Here is an 18,045-nt window from a genome sequence, read left to right as displayed (position 1 = left end):
TAATGGAAATAACAGTAAAAATAAACAAATGGGACCTAATTAAACTTAAAAGCTTTTGCACAATAAAGGAAAGTATAAGCAAGGTGAAAAGACAGTCTTCAGAATGGGAAAAAATAATAGCAAAAGAAACAACTGACAATGAATTAATCTCCAAAATATAACAGCAGCTCATGCAGCTCAATACCAGAAAAATAAATGGCCCAATCAAAAAATGGGCCAAAGAACTTAACAGACATTTCTCCAAAGCAGACATACAGATGCCTAACAAACACATGAAAAGATGCTCAACGTCACTCATTTCAGAGAAATGCAAATCAAAACCACAGTGAGGTACCACCATCTCACACTGGTCAGAATGGCTGCCATCAAAAAGTTTACAAACAATGCTGGAGAGGGTGTGGAAAAAAGGAAACCCTCTTACACTGTTGGTGGGAATGCAAACTAGTACAGCCACTATGGAGAACAGTGTAGAGATTCCTTAAATAACTGGAAACAGAACTGCCTTATGACCCAGCAATCCCACTGCTGGGCATACACACTGAGGAAACCAGAATTGAAAGAGACATGTGTACCCCAATGTTCATTGCAACACTGTTTACAATAGCCAGGACGTGGAAGCAACCTAGATGTCCATCAGCAGATGAATGGATAAGAAAGCTGTGGTACATATACACAATGGAGTATTACTCAGCCACTAAAAAGAATACATTTGAGTCAGTTCTAAATGAGGTGGATGAAACTGGAGCCTATTATACGGAGTGAAGTGAGTCAGAAAGAAAACCACCAATACAGTATACCAATGCATATATATGGAATTGAGAAAGATGGTAACAACTACCCTAAATGCAAGACAGCAAAAGAGACAGATGTAAAGAACAGACTTTTGGACTCTGTGGGAGAAGGTAAGGGTGGGATGATTTGAGAGAACAGCATTGAAACATGTATATTAGCATATGTGAAATAGATGACCAATCCAAATTTGATGCATGAAGCAGGGCCCTCAGAGCTGGTGCGCTGGGGCAACCTAGAGGGATGGGATGAGGAGGAAAGTGGAAGGGGGTTCAGGATGAGGGGACACATGTACACCCATGGCTGGTTCATGTTAATGTATGGCAAAAACTTCCACAATATTGTAAGGTAACTAGCCTCAAATTAATTTCAATAAAATTTTTTAAAGGGTGCTATTTAAGTCCCTCAATTTGTGGGCACTTGTTACACAGCTGTGGGAAAACTAGTATACCTAAAAAGCATCTTCATTACAAAGCAGGAAGAATGAAGGAAGATGAAGAGGGTTTTATATAGAATATAGGGAGCTGGTAACCTAAAGTGGTCAGTTCTGTACTATTAAAATCACTAGCATACCAAGAGGAAAGTAACATGTTTTTTGAGAAAATATTCAAGATAAGAGGCTAAGTAGAGGTTACTGAATGACCCTTATACTTTTCACTTTCTCTTCTCCAAACATGCAAACTCTAGTTCTTAGCCATTAACTAGCAGCAGTAGATGGTTAATCAAATAGGGACTAAAACAGGATCTATGCAAAACTAAATAAAACAGTAAAACTTATATTAACTAATTACTTATTTAATGAATGACAGAAAATAATATAATCATTAGTCAAAGGGAGATAAAACATCTATATCTTCCCAATATAACATAAGGGAACAGAGAAATAATTTAGAATAGATAGCTGTTTATAGTCCAAATAGAATTATATACATACAACAGGGTCACTCATAAAAAAAAAAAAAAACACACACAAACAAAAATCTCAAAAAAAGAGGTTAAGGGCCTAAAAGACAAGTGGAGAAGAACGCTTTGTTCAAGCTTGGCAAGGAAATTAACAAAAGTTAAAGACATATAATTGAGAAATAGGAAAATGATAACTAAACTGAAAGAGGAAGGTGATAAACAGGCATTAAGAAATCAAACAATATGAAAAATGATGTCAAAATTATTATAGAGAAGTTAACAAATATGGAATTGAGACAAAGGAAAGCCAATATAACTGATGTATTTGAGGAAAAGAACTGAGACAGGAAAAATATCCAGAGATAAAACAGAAGAAATCATATTGAAATAGAGTAAATTAAAACATGAATCTGTAGATTTAAGGGGTTGTGCTGTTCTAGGAACATTAGACACAAGTGATCGGGCTCAAGGTATAACCCAGCAAAGTTACTGGAAGAAGGGATTATATTGATATTCATATTAGTATTCATAAAAGGGTATCCCACTTAGGATAAAAATATTTTGTGAACCTTGAATTTCACTACAGAATTTTTCAATATGAAGACAATTCAAAGTCTGAGAAAAAAATATGACTCAATAAATTTATACCCACCCTTCAAATTAGAGGCATTGAACAGACACTGTCAAACACAAAAGATGCTTCCAAAAGAACCTAGTCAGTGACTAACACCAGCCAAGCATGAGAAGTAACCAGGACTTGATTTTTCACTTTAAAAATTAGCATTACCCTATATGCCAGTCAGGAAGCAACAGTTAGAACTGGACATGGGACAACAGACTAGTTCCAAATAGGATAAGGAATACGTCAAGGCTGTATACTGTCACCCTGCTTATTTAACTTATACACAGAGTACATCATGAGAAATGCTGGACTGGAAGAAGCACAAGCTGGAATCAAGATTGCCAGGAGAAATATTAATCACCTCAGATATGCAGTTGAAACCACCCTCATGGCAGAAAGTGAAGAGGAACTTAAAAAGCCTCTTGTTGAAAGTGAAAGAGGAGAGTGAAAAAGTTGGCTTAAAGCTTAACATTCAGAAAATGAAGATCATGGCATCTGGTCCCACCACTTCACGTCAAATAGATGGGCAAACAGGGGAAACAGTGTCAGACTTTATTTCTGGGGGCTCCAAAATCACTGCAGATGGTGATTGCAGCCATGAAATTAAAAGACACTTACTCCTTGGAAGAAAAGTTAAGACCAACCTAGATAGCATATTGAAAAGCAGAGACATTACTTTGCCAAAAAAGGTCCATCTAGTCAAGGCTACGGTTTTTCCAATGGTCATGTATGGATGTGAGAGTTGGACTGTGAAGAAAGCTGAGCGCCGAAGAACTGATGCTTTTGAACTGTGGTGTTGGCGAAGACTCTTGAGAGTCCCTTGGACTGCAAGGAAATCCAACCAGTCCATTCTAAAGATCAGCCCTGGGTGTTCTTTGGAAGGAATGATGCTAAAGCTGAAAATCCTACTTTGGCCACCTCATGCAAAGAGTTGACTCACTGGAAAAGACTGATGCTGGGAGCGATTGGGGGCAGGAGGAGAAGGGGACGACAGAGGATGAGATGGTTGAATTGCATCACTGACTCGATGGATGTGAGTTTGAGTGAACTCTGGGAGTTGGTGATGGACAGGGAGGCCTGGCGTGTTGCGATGGGGTTGCAGAGTCGGACATGACTGAACTGAACTGAAAGATATTTTAAATGTTTCACATCACGGGAACACCGTTAGAATAAACACAATTGAATGCATTTTTAACCTACTATTTAATCAAAACTTAGGGAGCCATGAAAAATGTGATACTTAATAAAAATTAAATGGGAATCTGCATAAAGTAGCTAATTAGTGCCAGGTGCATGAAACATAAGGGCTCCTAGGAGAGAGATGATCACTTCAGGTCTTGGGGTAACAGCTTGTCCAAAGAAGAAAGGCTGCAGAGAATACAAGTATAGGCTTCCTCCTAAGAGATGCTTAGGAGGTCTTTTGCAGAAAAGCTGACCTTGACATGAGAGGATTCATATCTCTCTAGTTACTGATTAAAAAAAAATACCTGTAATATTTCCATTATTAAGTTAAATTCTATCCAGCACAATGTTTTCCAAATTTCAAGGTGGGGTGGAGGGTAGAGGTGTTGAAAAACCAGTTGTATTATTTTTAAAGTAGTATCTGCTTTATAGTATAATATTTTATGAATGAATTTTTCCAGGCACTCACTTTTTATGGACCTTTTAGTGGCCTCAATAAAATGCTTCAGAGCATGTTATAGGAAAGAAAAAACTCCACTTCAACTTGAAACAGAACTTTCTAAAATGAGGTTATGTTAATTTTTGTGTTTAAACAAAGATTGAAAAAATATGTCCCTATACAGTGGCTGCATCTTCAAAATAATAATAAAAGATGGAAATTTTGCCAGAAACGTTTACATGCCTCTATACTTACAAACTCCTGTGTGGCCAATTATATTCTATAGAAAGAAACATACTTTTGAGTTACTAAATTAGGAAATAATTGGAAATTTCTATAATGTTGTGTATTGTCAATTTGTTTTTGATGTTAAATGAGTTTCACCTGATATACTCAGCTTTTAGTTTCCATACTGGAGGCAATCAGTATGTAGCAGATGGTACATAAGACACAAAACGAAGCAGGCCTCACCATCACACGCAAGGCAGCTGGTAGATTTGACAGTTCTTTTCCAAATTACTCATCATGTTTTGAGTTGCTGCTAGGAAAAAAATGTGTTGCCCATCTCCAAAATAGATGTTCTTTTTTTATTTTTAAGCTTGGGAAAGACTTCCAATAGAAAATAAGACAGATGGGCATAGGAAGCAAGATATTTATCCCTATTTAGAACCTTTTCTTCTGTTAGTTCCTTCATCATAAGAGTTTTCTAAACAAACAAATGAATATTTCAACATTCAGACTTAACTATGCCCTAGGATATGCTTTTGCTTCTCACATAAAAACTGCTGTTGGGACAGGGAAAAGTCAAAATCACAGAATGGGCCGGTGGATTTTTAAGGATTAAAGTGGCATTTGTCAAGATTCTGTGGTAAAGATAACTAAGGAAGTTAGGTTCCAGGACTCTTGGAGGTGTTGATGACATTGCACATGAGTAAGTGAAATCTGAGAATACTTTCTGCCATTGGCACTTATGTGATTGTTTCCTTTCAGTAAGATTTTTCACATTGAAGATCCTCAAACTCAAGAGTGTTTTTTATCTTCTCAAAAGTACAGGAAAGAAGGTGTTTATTCCCACTGTAAATTGCATAGAGTTTCCAATTCTTTGACTCAAATGCAGCTTATAACAGTTATCCAGTTTGGAAGTTTACAATGATTTCTAAAAGGGCTTTCCCCACAGACTACCAAGCTTCATCTGGTATGTAATGTAATGATTGATTTCTGAATCTATAAGTATTCCAGAATCTGCATATATTTCTAATTTTCTTTTAAAAGCTTTAGACAGGAGCTACCCACTGAATTTTCTCTAAATCTTATATATTTGGTACATATTTCTTCACATAGTTTATACTAGCATCCAAGATGGATTTTCCTCTGCTTTCTGTGGTTTCTACTTTGTAGAATACTGTTTATGCTAATGCTACGTTTCAAAGTTAAAAAACATTTAGTCTACTAACAAATATTAATAATGTAGTTTTCAAGCTCTGAATATTTAATTCAAGATTTTACTTAATTTGTATCTTCTAACCTTACAATAAAAGTTGCCTTATCTATAATTCCTGAATTAAAATTGATGTAAGAAATTTATGAAAAGAAAAAGCAAATAATTTCCTCATTATCAGTCTTCTTTGGTGATCCAATAAAAGCATATCAAACATTCACTTTCCCAAATTAATAGTAGTTGTCAAGTTTAAAGTATAGTTCTTCATATCTCTCAACATTGTCATGTCATTCAAGAAAGATTTATAAAATGACAGGCTTTCCCAGAATAAAGTACAATGTGTCAAGAAGCTATTCTTTAGTTCCCGTCCAATGGGAATTTAAGAAATCATTTTGAAAAAGAAAAAATATAGAAATAAATTTTGAATTGCTTTGTAGGTGACAAATACATCTAATACCCTGCATACATCATATTTTCTAATCAATGTATTTTTATTCAAGAGTTTTTATATACTGAAAATTATTAACATATTGTTCTATGTTTGGGGAACCTGCAAAATAATATAGATCAAGTGATCATGGTTTACTGGCATAAAATTTTATATACAAATATCTATAATTTAATGTGATTCTTCCTGTTAATTTGCAAGGTTATTATTTTATTCTTTCCCACTTATTTCTTAATTTTTGATGTCATACCATAAATATGTAAACTTATCAATGTGAATTCTTACAAATGCAAAAACTATAATATATTCCTTAACCTTCTAAAAGCACCAGTTGTAAAAATCATGATCAATTAAATGGTGTTTTAAGGAGAAAATGTCTACGGTTTATGTCGAAATTGATGATAAGCCATAAGTATATTCCAGAAATACTGAAATGTGAAATAATATGTCTCAGAAACTAGAAATGTGTAAACCAATGTTGACATACAAAACTTTTCACATATATGGTCAATTTTGAATTCAATTTATTCCTACATCAGTTCTGATAAGTAAGGGCTTTTCTCTCAATTTTATATAGGAAGTGACTGGGGATTAGGATTGTAGAGTAACTCACAAAGGAAGTACTGCTTGGAAATAGCAGAACAGAAATTCAGATTAGGAAGCCAAAGTTCTTTTTACTGTATTGACTATCTATATAAGAAGATATTACATAACAATAATGTCTGTGAATGTTTCAACCAATGGGGGAAAAAGGTTATGAGTCTGGATGACTATATACCAAATGTCAATAATGTCAAGCCAGTATATTAACAAAGCTTTTGAAGTTAGGTGAACCAGTTATTTAGCTCTGTCAAATTGAAAAACTTATTAAAGTACTTCTTGGTATATTAAAGAAGCAATCCATTTAAGCATATATCTATTTATTTACTTTTATCACAATTACCAAGATTTCTTTTATTCAAACACATTTCTTGATAGGTTAAGCTAAACTTTAAGAGACATACAGAAAGTTTATTAAAAAAATATTTTATCTTTGTTTAAAAATAATTACCACTTAAATTAATGCAAGCACAAGCTGTTAATTTCAGTTTTGCAAAGCCAAATGAAGAATGTATAGTCAAACAATTTTTCATGCCAAAGAACACAGATCATCATTCCCTTTTCTTCTAGGTGTAGGCATTGACTTACAAAAACTTGAAGCATTCTACTAAAGTTTGTTTAAGTGGCATGCAGATAAGTGTGCAGCAGTAAAAAATACCCTTACAAAGCAGAGACTCCAAGCAGCTTAAAATATATGTGCATAAAATAATAAAACTTCTTAACCTAGTTCATAATCTTTCATCTTAACAAATATCAAACATTATGATTTGACTCACTCAAGAAAATTGAAGTGTAATTTTCTCAAGAAAAGTTAACAGTATATAATATTCACTATTCACATATTCTTTTACATGAAAATTTTACCTATTAATTGCAGAGCAGTAAAAAGTAACTACATGGTTTAGTAAAGCGATGAAAAAGTCAGAAGCAACTTTTACAGCAGACAGTCCCTCAAGTTATATTTTAACAGGGGTGAAGAAATATATTTCAATCTGTCATATCCTAACATGTATGAGCTATGAAGCATTGTACAAAGCCATGCGAAATGGATAGAAGGATGGCTACTTACCCACAGGGCGAGCTGTAGACATTACAATGGTGTGGTGAGAACATAAAAAAGAAATTAAAAAAAAGAAAGAAAAGAAAATTATCAGAATGCATGATGTGTAATGTTACATTTAAGTATGGACAGTAGGGTGATTTCTAGTGTCATTATTCAAGTATGAACAGGATGTCCTAGCTTGATAAAAACTGAACATTATAAATAGAAGTCTAAGAAAACAATTACTTTGCATGCTGAGATTAACTCTAAGCAATTTGACAGATATTATACATGAGGTCTTATCATCATCATCACTTACTACTGTTATTATTTCAAAGATCTTTTTAAACAGCCTTGTGTTATCCCAAAGTTAAGAACCTGATGAATATAACTATTCAAGTCACAGACTAGCAAATGTCATGTCAATAAGAGAAGGCCTCACTGTCTGATTTAAATAGCAATTGGATTTTAGGCATGGTTAGTCAGAACCATTACAGGGACTACAGAAAAAGCCCCTGACACTGCTTTTCAGCCAGTAATAAGTTAAGATCACATCACTTTTCATCTGTGGACAGGGTGGATGAAAATATAACAAATAGGTTGGAACATCCTTAGAGATTTCAACTGAGTAGCTCTCTAACCACTGTTAAGCTCTTTTCTTTTTTTGGCAGAGGGCAGGAAACAATGACTGACAAATTGATTCTTGTTCACACTGAGAATGGCTTTCAAACTGCTGCTTCAACAAATTATTATTTTTTATTATTCCATAACTTTCAATCACTAAAATCAGTTGAAATAGGCTATCCCTTTTATAAATGCACAGAAATTGAAAGAGACACACATGGGCTTAATAATACTTTCTTTAAAAAGAATATTGCCAAATCAATTTAGATAGTAAACCACTTTGTATAAAAGCAATAGACAAATATAAAACATATGGCCCCATTATTCAAAGGAAGAAGAAATCAATTTAGTAGCATTTGAACTTTTACGAAAACTTACATTTCAAAATATAAATTTATTCAACAAACAAGTGCTTCACTCATATCCCAGTGGATAAAGCTCTAGTGCAAATACAACGTAACCCTCAAACTTATGAGCAGTTTTGTCTTGATTTCGTCTAATGCATGGTGAGACAGATACAGCCATTGAAACCACATTTACAGACATTTATTCACTCACTCAACAAATACATCACAATTCTAGCTCTGTGGAATCTTTGAAACTGTACTGGAACTTCTTCTCTATGAGATTCATGGTCTTAGGATATTATTCACAATTAAAAGGGGGAAGACCATTCAAAGAAGAATAAAGCAATTATAGCAACTGCATGAAAATTCAGCTTGGTGAAAGTTCAGCTTGGTGAAACTCTTAGTGTGTCCTAGAGTCTATAGAGGATTTCCTACAGCAAGAGGAAGAAAGTAAGCTGAACTATACACAATAATTTCTGTTTTTGGAAGGGCTCACAACAATAACAACTAAGAACACAAAAACAGACTAACATAATAAGGTTGTGCCATATTCTAATGAATAAGAGTTCTCAGTTTTGCAAATGTGTAGAAGAAAAAGAACTTAGTTTCTAATTTACTAATTTTATTTTTCAGGTGCCACTTTTGAATCTGAAACATGTTTCTTTTAGAAACAAAAAGCCATTTTGAGTCTAAAGAGAGAAAAAAAATGGTAAGAAATCATGTTTTAAAGAAAGAAAATACATTTCTGTTTCAGTCTCAGGTAATTCCAATAAAATTAGAACTTTATTACTCTAGAAATAGTTTTTGAAATTGTTCAAGTTTTCCTAATGAAGCTCTGTTTAGGCAAAGCCAATTTAAGCAATTAAAAAAATGGGGAAACTGTGTTCACAAATATGCAGTTTGTGTTCACTTATTTTGGAGCCACGTTAAAAAGTTCTATCAGATCATGAATTACTTGATAAGAATATAAATATCAGGAGGCTTACTGTTGTCTAGAAATATTTTTTCTAATTTTATGTTTGTCCAGTCAGCAAAGAGAACTACTTGCTATTATGTTTAATTTTATAGCCTATTTTCACCATATTTCTGAAATGGAAAACAGCTGAGTAAGTCTGTTTCAGATTTTGATTATAAAACTTTCTTTCTTTTTCTTTTCCAAAATTGGATAAAGTAAACATTATGATAAAATTTCGGCAGAAACATCACAATAAAACTTATTGTCTTTGTCACAAAGCAACATTTCATCCTGGAAAAAAAAATATAAAAACAGCAGGTGGATGTTTTCAAAATCAGCAAATTATACTAAACTGCGTCCTTGAGTTAAATGGATGAAAATCGATGTGGCCCTCTTTGGTCAGTTGACCCTGTTCTGATAAAACAATCCAGAGAAGGGTTGAACATTTCATTTACGTGCATAGAAAAATGAGCGCAAAATACTAAGCTGCAGATATTATGTTTTTTTTTTCCTGTTAACCTCTTAGCATGAGAAATCCCAACTGCTTTTCCTAATGTTTTTAAACAATTTTTTCTCCACAGTCTATTATATTATGGGGATTTCTATTCTTTAACCCTGTTTTTGACACATTAGTCAGATGAAAATAAATACCAAATAGATTAAACTCTCTAATGCATCTTTAGGACACACATCAGGGGAGAGATCATTAAGCTTTGCTGCTTTTAAAAAAAGTCCTATTGAGAACAAACAACTCTTTGTATTTGTTTTGTACATTAGCTTCAAACATCCATTGAGGAGGAGCATGCTTTGCTAAATGAAACAGTAAACCTGAAACTTTCAACAAATTATGAAAATAATTAGCTGGGAAAGTATCTTAAAGCAAACAGACCACTTCAAATCTCATTCATCCAAGCATTCAAGTATAAAAGGAACCCTCTTGCTTCTATAAACAAACAACTCCTCACATTTCTTACCATTTGTTTGGTCAGCAAATATTTTTTGACTAGAACATTTCTTGGTGAGTTGTTTATTTTTTCTACTTACTTCAGAAAAAGTAAACAAACAAACTTTGGGGGAAATATGATCAGGTGAATTGCTTTTGCAAAGGGCTGACTAGATAAAAGCAAACAAATATATATATATATAATGTACCAGAAAATGTAGATTAACCATAGTGAATAGGCTTACAAAGCTCTCAGATTTTGCTCATATATTATCAGTAAATATATATATATTCAATTGGTGTATGATTGTAGATTTTTAAAGAATTGAAAATATTTTTAAGCAACTGGCTTGCCAATTTTGTTTAAATTTATTCTGCATCTGAGTCCAACCTAGAATGTCTGGAAGGAGGAAAATGAATTAAGTGGAAGAGGAACACAGTGACTGAGAAGTTTGGAAATCATCAATATTTTTCTAGGTATCCAGAATCATCTAGACATTCACAATGTCTCCTAATAGTTACCTGGAGGAAGATAAGTTTTTTTTTTTTGTTTTTGTTTTAATGATATGATGCCCAAGTAATGTGTGTTAGTTGCTCAGTCACACCTGACTCTCTGCGACCCCTGGCTCTTCTGTCCATGGACTTTTCCAGGCAAGAATACTGGAGTGGGTTACCATTTCCTCCTCCAGGGGATCTTCCCGACCCGAGGATCAAACCTGGGTCTCCTGCATTGCATCTGAGCCGCAAGGGAAGCCCAAATCACACATTATGCAAAAATCATTTTTCTTACCAGATAGAAGACCAGTCTGAGAATCCCTCACATACTTCTTGCCAATCCAAATTCTTCCAAGCCTTTCACCTAATCTTGTGTAAAATGCGAGTAAAACTGCTCAAGGCTGAGGTCTGACTAGACAAAGTGAAATACAACTGAGAGACGTGGATGTAAACTTGCAGTCAACTTCTTTATTGAGAGTGATGGGAGGCAGAGGCATCAGCTGAGGGATGAAAGGCTGAAAGAGTGAGCAATGGATGTACTTGCCTATCTCTGTTAAATCCCGTGAGTGTAAACAATGCCATGGGTAATATCTATTTGGCAAAGGTAAGTGTAGCTGTGCACACGTACTATTTGGTACCTTGGGCTATATAATTTACTCCTGTGGATCAACATGCACCACCAGGAAGACGCTTAATTCATTCTAGCTCACTGTAGGGTTAAGGAATGCTTTCTTTCCCTTATAAGCAATGGCAGGGAGTCTGTAAATGGAAATTATTCCATGACTGAGACAGTGCATGACACCCAGAAAGAGAAAGTTAATACAAGAGCAGCACTGACTATTTCAATTATTTAAGGCCAATGAACTTCACAAATCACTCTCTAAATCAGATTTCCTCAACGTGGGTGTTCCTTTGTATCCATTTTCCACCTTTGGAAGCAGTGTTAGGTTTTTTTTTTTTTTTTTTCCAAATTGCTTTTTGAATGCTGAAATGAAAAAGAATTTCAAGAAAATTGTCTCCTAGTATAAAGTGACAATCTAGTAAACAGAAAACTGAGTATCTTTGAAACCAGTGACATTTAAAAGCTATAATTAGATCAAAACAATGGAAACACAAAAGATTAGTGTACATCTTTTTTATTTTTAAGATTTAATTTTAAACTGTTAGCTGTTATTTATTAAATAAACATTAATCACTTCAAACGCACATCCTTTCAAATCCAAATTTGAAATTGTTTATTTCAATTAAAAATTGAGAGGACACAAAATCCAGGCATTTTATGTACTAATAAAACACTGCAAGCTATTATTTTGATTATGAGTTCACTTACCAATTTAACCAAATATTAGTCTGCTAGTTCAATTATATTTCACATCTTAAGTCTCTTACCTCGGACTGTGAGAGTAGCAGAAGCTTCTACTTTTCCAACCCGATTTTCAGCAATACACATATATGTGCCTTCATCTGTACTCATTGCCTTTTTAATTCTCAGTGTGTAATCATCTTTGATGTCATACCTGTGTAGAATATGGATTGGCTTTATTCAATAACATTGGTCGCATTTAGACAACACTTAGTATTCACCTTCATTTTTCTCTTTTATATTATATTTTACCTAAAATAAAACACACACACAACATTCAGTCATAAAGTATAACTACTCTGATTAAAGGTATTGCTAATAAGATCAATAATTTCATATCTGATTTCTAGCTGTTTGATTATCAATTACCTATAATTTAGGTGTCTATACAACTCTCGGACTGCATCAAAACCATCAACAGCATCATTAGTACTTTGGCTTTTTCTGATAGATCTTAGTATAATATTAGTGTGTGTTTCAGTTTCTTGGTGAGTTATAATTTGTAAGTTATACTACGTTCAAATATATGATTTATTTTTAGGCACTGTGAATATAATAGAGCTGAAATATATTAAAGAAGAAAATTCTCTTATTTTTTGCAAACTGACAAAAGGGACTTTGGCTAAAATAATCAGGAAGGGGTAATCCTTTTTTAAATTAGCGATATTAACATTTAAGACATCAACATGACTTCGAGTGATTTCTGGAAATGCACACCCTCGGCTCTTTAACAAACATTTACTGTCACACTTCTATTCTTTAACAAGCACACTGACATATTAGCACAGAAAAAAATTCTAAAAAATTTTAACATGAATTTTAAAGAGGTTGCATATGAATATGCTCATTAGATTAAAAGAAATTATTCAAATAAAGAAGTTATCTTTACATTCTTTTCATATTTGATTTTTCTCCTCGATTTTCACTGATGGTATTTGTCATTTCACACATACAATTTTGCAATAGCTTCTGGCTGATCACACTGACTATCTTTCCCATACACACAACACTGTTAATGCTATACTTTCAAAATATTACTTTAATTGGTTCTAGCTGATCATGACCCAGATAATCACGATGGTGTGATCACTCACCTAGAGTCAGACATCCTGGAATGTGAAGTCAAGTGGGCCTTAGAAAGCATCACTACGAACAAAGCTAGTGGAGGTGATGGAATTCCAGTTGAGCTATTTCAAATCCTGAAAGATGATGCTGTGAAAGTGCTGCACTCAATATGCCAGCAAATTTGGAAAACTCAGCAGTGGCCACAGGACTGGAAAAGGTCAGTTCTCATTGCAATTCCAAAGAAAGGCAATGCCAAAGAATGCTCAAACTACCACATAATTGCATTCATCTCACATGCTAGTAAAGTAATGCTCAAGATTCTCCAAGCCAGGCTTCAGTAATACGTGAACCGTGAACTTCCTGATATTCAAACTGGTTTTAGAAAAGGCAGAGGAACCAGAGATCAAATTGCCAACATCCACTGGATCATGGAAAAAGCAAGAGAGTTCCAGAAAGACATCTATTTCTGCTTTATTGACTATGCCAAAGCCTTTGACTGTGTGGATCACAACAGACTATGGAAAATTCTTCAAGAAATGGGAATACCAGACCACCTGACTTGCCTCCTGAGAAATCTGTATGCAGGTCAAGAAGAAACAGTCAGAACTGGGCATGGAACAACAGATTGGTTCCAAATAGGAAAAGGAGTACATCAAGGCTGTATATTGTCACCCTGCTCATTTAACTTATATGCAGAGTACATCATGAGAAATGCTGGACTGAAAGAAACACAAGCTGGAATCAAGATTGTCGGGAGAAATATCAATAACTTCAGATATGCAGATGACACCACCCTTATGGCAGAAAGTGAAGAGGAATTAAAAAGCCTCTTGATGAAAGTGAAAGAGGAGGGTGAAAAAGTTGGCTTAAAGCTCAGCATTCAGAAAACTAAGATCATGGCATCCAGTCCCATCACTCCATGGGAAATAGTTTGGGAAACAGTGGAAACAGTGTCAGAGTTTATTTTGGGGGGCTCCAAAATCACTGCAGATGGTGACTGCAGCCATGAAATTAAAAGACGCTTACTCCTTGGAAGAAAAGTTATGACCAACCTAGATAGTATATTCAAAAACAGAGACATTACTTTGCCAACTAAGGTCCGTCTAGTCAAGACTATGGTTTTTCCTGTGGTCATGTATGGATGTGAGAGTTGGACTGTGAAGAAGGCTGAGCGCTGAAGAATTAATGCTTTTGAACTGTGGTGTTGGAGAAGACTCTTGAGAGTCCCCTGGACTGCAAGGAGATCCAACCAGTCCATTCTGAAGGAGATCAGCCCTGGGATTTCTTTGGAAGGAATGATGCTAAAGCTGAAACTCCAGTACTTTGGCCACCTCATGCGAAGAGTTGACTCATTGGAAAAGACTTTGATGCTGGGAGGGATTGGGGGACAGGAGGAGAAGGGGACGACAGAAGATGAGATGGCTCAGTGGCATCACGGACTCAATGGACATGAGTCTGAGTGAACTCTGGGAGTTGGTGATGGACAGGGAGGCCTGGTGTGCTGTGATTCATGGGGTCGCAAAGAGTCGAACATGACTGAGAGACTGAACTTAACTGATCACAAGTAACTGAGTTTGTATTGCTTCAAGGACCAAGAAACATTTTAGGCTTTCAATGAAGACTATTATAATTAGATTGTTTCTACTTCCAGCTTCAGCTAAAAGAATAAAACTGCTTATCATGATTTTCAAGTTGAGGCATGGACCTAATAAAGTTCTGTCTATGAACAGTAATGTTTATGAACCAAGTATGACAACTAAACTCAACAATCCTTGCTCCTTCAGCCTCCATCCTCCAATTGTAGTGGTTCCTTTTCTGTCTGCATGGTTTGGGTTAAACTTTCACTGATTTACAATGTCATAAGTCATGAGGGAAGCCTTATCATCCATCACTCATGTCTGAAGCTATCCATTACTTCACTAGAAAACTATGATTATTCCCTCCTCAAAACAAAACAAACAAAAACCCACCACCAACCCCCAGAGAGCAAATGAACAAACTAACAAAAAAAGGATTGCTACACCAATCATTTTGCACTTGCTCACGTTTCGTATTGTCTATTTTGATAAACTAAATTCTGATAAAAGTGAGATCTGTCTGTTTCACTCATTGCTACAGCCACAGTCCCAACATAGAGTTTTTAACATTCAAGAGCATAATCAAGTGTTTAAGAGCAGACTCTGGTTTTCGAGACTTTCTGATGATGACCTATCCAACTTCTTGCTCACTTTCTTCTAACCATGTGGCCTTTATCCCTTTGTTTAACATAGCTACCTAATTATCACTGTTTCTTTGTACTTCTCTTATAATTTCAGGGAATGCCCTTCCCCTGCAGTGTTCACTGCTGACCATTCTTGACTTTCAAGATAGTCCAGATATTCACTCAAAGATGTCTTCCTGTCCAAACAATGTAAAGTAGTTCTCTGCTCATCAGTTACATTCTAAAATTATTTTTAGTTGTTTTTATTCTTTGTTTTCATATTTTTTGTTACATATAATACTTTTTATCTTCACAGAATATCCCTCTATCAAGCATTTACTTGCTTGTTTATTGTCTTCCTGGGCTTCCCTGGTGGCTCAGAGGTTAAAGCGTCTGCCTGCAGTGCGGGAGACCTGGGTTTGATACCTGGGTCGGGAAGATCCCCTGGAGAAAGAAATGGCAACCCACTCCAGTATTGTTGCCTGGAGAATCCCATGGACGGAGGAGCTTGGTGGGCTACAGTCCATGGGATCCCAAAGAGTTGGACACGACTGAGCAACTTCACTTTCACTTTACTGTCTTCCTAGTTTTCAAGAGCATGCATGCTCCATGAGAACAATAACTGGTTCTCTCTTGTTCCAAACCATATACCCCAAAGACCAGCGAATAGCACCTGACATCTTGGATATGCTCAATAAATCCTTATTGAGTATATCATGAACCATGCAATAAATGCTTAAAATTCTTCAGTAGTTCTGTCATAGCATGGTTATTGGTAAACTAAAAGGTAAATTAACATGAAGTACATAACTCTACTATATCAAGAAACAAAGTAATGTTATTAGTTTTATATATCAGCAATTGGTTCTGAAGTGTAGGTTAACTCAAACAAAATATTATAAATGTTAACACTCAGAAAACTTACTACATAAATGCTACTATGGAGATAGAGTTAAAATAAAGGAGTCAGCAAATCCCGACCAGCAATCTAGACACTTGAGTTACATATTATCATTATAAATTTCTGTATGTAAATTAGTAACATGAAAAACAAAACTCTCTGCACCAAAATAAATGAAATAATTCTAGAAGACTATTTCAAACAAATGTGAGGACTACAGGAGAACCAAGTAAAGTTTTGTGCTTTGTTCAATTCTTTTGAGAATATTAAAATTATTTCAGCAACTAGAGTGGTTTTAATTACATGTATTATTAAAATAATGACAATAAAAGCATGGTATTCTTAAATATACTTTTTAATATATTCTCATAAAAATTTTGGTAGGTAAGGAATAAAGTTACTATATCCTATTTAGAAAATTAGACATTTTAGGCATATAAACTTCAACCAGAAATTATATAGTTTACTTTTACACTTTTATAAAATATGGCATAGTGGAACCTGGAATATAATGTTCAATTTTACTCCCTACATATCAAGAAAGGAATTACAGACATAAAATTGAAAATGTGACAACACTTCATGTGTAAAAATAATAACTTGAAAAATACTATTTAAGTCTAGAAAACCATGAAGAATATGAATCTGTGAACATGGAAATACTTAGAAAAATCCCCAAATATCAATGTTAAAGAAGAATTCTTAAAGCTTAAATAAAATACTGTTAGGATAAGAGGGGGAAAAGGAAGTTTAATTATGAAAATATAAGAGAATACATGGATAGTGGTTATTCCTAGAAACCAGCAGATTATAAATTCTGAGACACAGGGAAAAATTGAAAAGTTATTGTATCTAGTATAATGTCCTCGTTTTAAGATTACAAATATAACACTTTGCTATTCAGAGTCTAGGAATTCATTGGTAGCAACAGTTTAGACTATATTAAATACTAGCTCTCCTGGCACATTCTTCATCAATTATATTACAGTGGTTACAACTTTCAATGAAGAGAAAGTATAAAGATTTATTTTTTAAAAAGTCGTGATAAATGATTCTATAGAGGGAAATTAAAAGGATATACTACCCAAATGGCAGCTGCTCCCACAAAATTGAGTTGTTACTAGAATTTCGAGCCTCATGGTATGACTACAGAAATTTACACTAGATACTGTAAAATCCTAATTGCAGTGTGCTCATTTGTGGACTGAAATCTGTATGAAAGCAAGGTGTGTGTATGTGTGTGTGTGTGTATTGGTTTGCTAATGTTTTAAGGTTATTAAATAACTGATATTTAAAATTTTGACACTTTTACATAGAAATTTGGAATTCAAGGTCTGTCTTCCTCCAAAGTATACACTTTTTCATCTTCATAAAACTGCCTACAGGGATCTAATTCAACTATACCACTGGAGACAGCGCTGCTCCTTCCAACATGCCTGAAACACAGTGTCAGTCTGGAGCCTGAGCCCTGACAACATCCACAGTCCAGGAGACCAAGCATGTCATGGGACCTTTGTCCGTTTCCACAGTAAGCTCCATCTCAGGCCAGAGGAACGATCAACATATAATCGTGATCAAATTAGCTCTAACTTCCAAAAATTTAAGATATATGAGGGTTGGTTTTAAAGAAATTATGTGTAAGTAGCTTCAAAACCCGGAAAGAAGTAAACATATTTGGCTCATTGCTAC

At 34.7% G+C, this 18,045-nt stretch overlaps 1 protein-coding gene across 1 annotated transcript in view; it reads right to left on the bottom strand.

Moving 5' to 3' along the window:
• Positions 1-18,045, bottom strand: part of ROBO2 (roundabout guidance receptor 2) — a 665,634-nt gene that overhangs the window by 133,392 nt on the left and 514,197 nt on the right. The window contains exons 6-7 of the mRNA XM_069578659.1: positions 12,217-12,344; positions 7,491-7,502 (exon numbers count right to left, since the gene is read on the bottom strand). Of these exons, the coding sequence (XP_069434760.1) occupies positions 7,491-7,502; positions 12,217-12,344 (140 nt within the window). The remainder of the gene's footprint in view (positions 1-7,490; positions 7,503-12,216; positions 12,345-18,045) is intronic.

The sequence above is a fragment of the Ovis canadensis genome, chromosome 1 (assembly GCF_042477335.2).
Source record: "Ovis canadensis isolate MfBH-ARS-UI-01 breed Bighorn chromosome 1, ARS-UI_OviCan_v2, whole genome shotgun sequence".
Lineage (NCBI taxonomy): Eukaryota > Metazoa > Chordata > Mammalia > Artiodactyla > Bovidae > Ovis > Ovis canadensis.
Note: the sequence above shows the minus strand (reverse complement) of the source record. Positions and strands in the feature narration are given on the sequence as shown.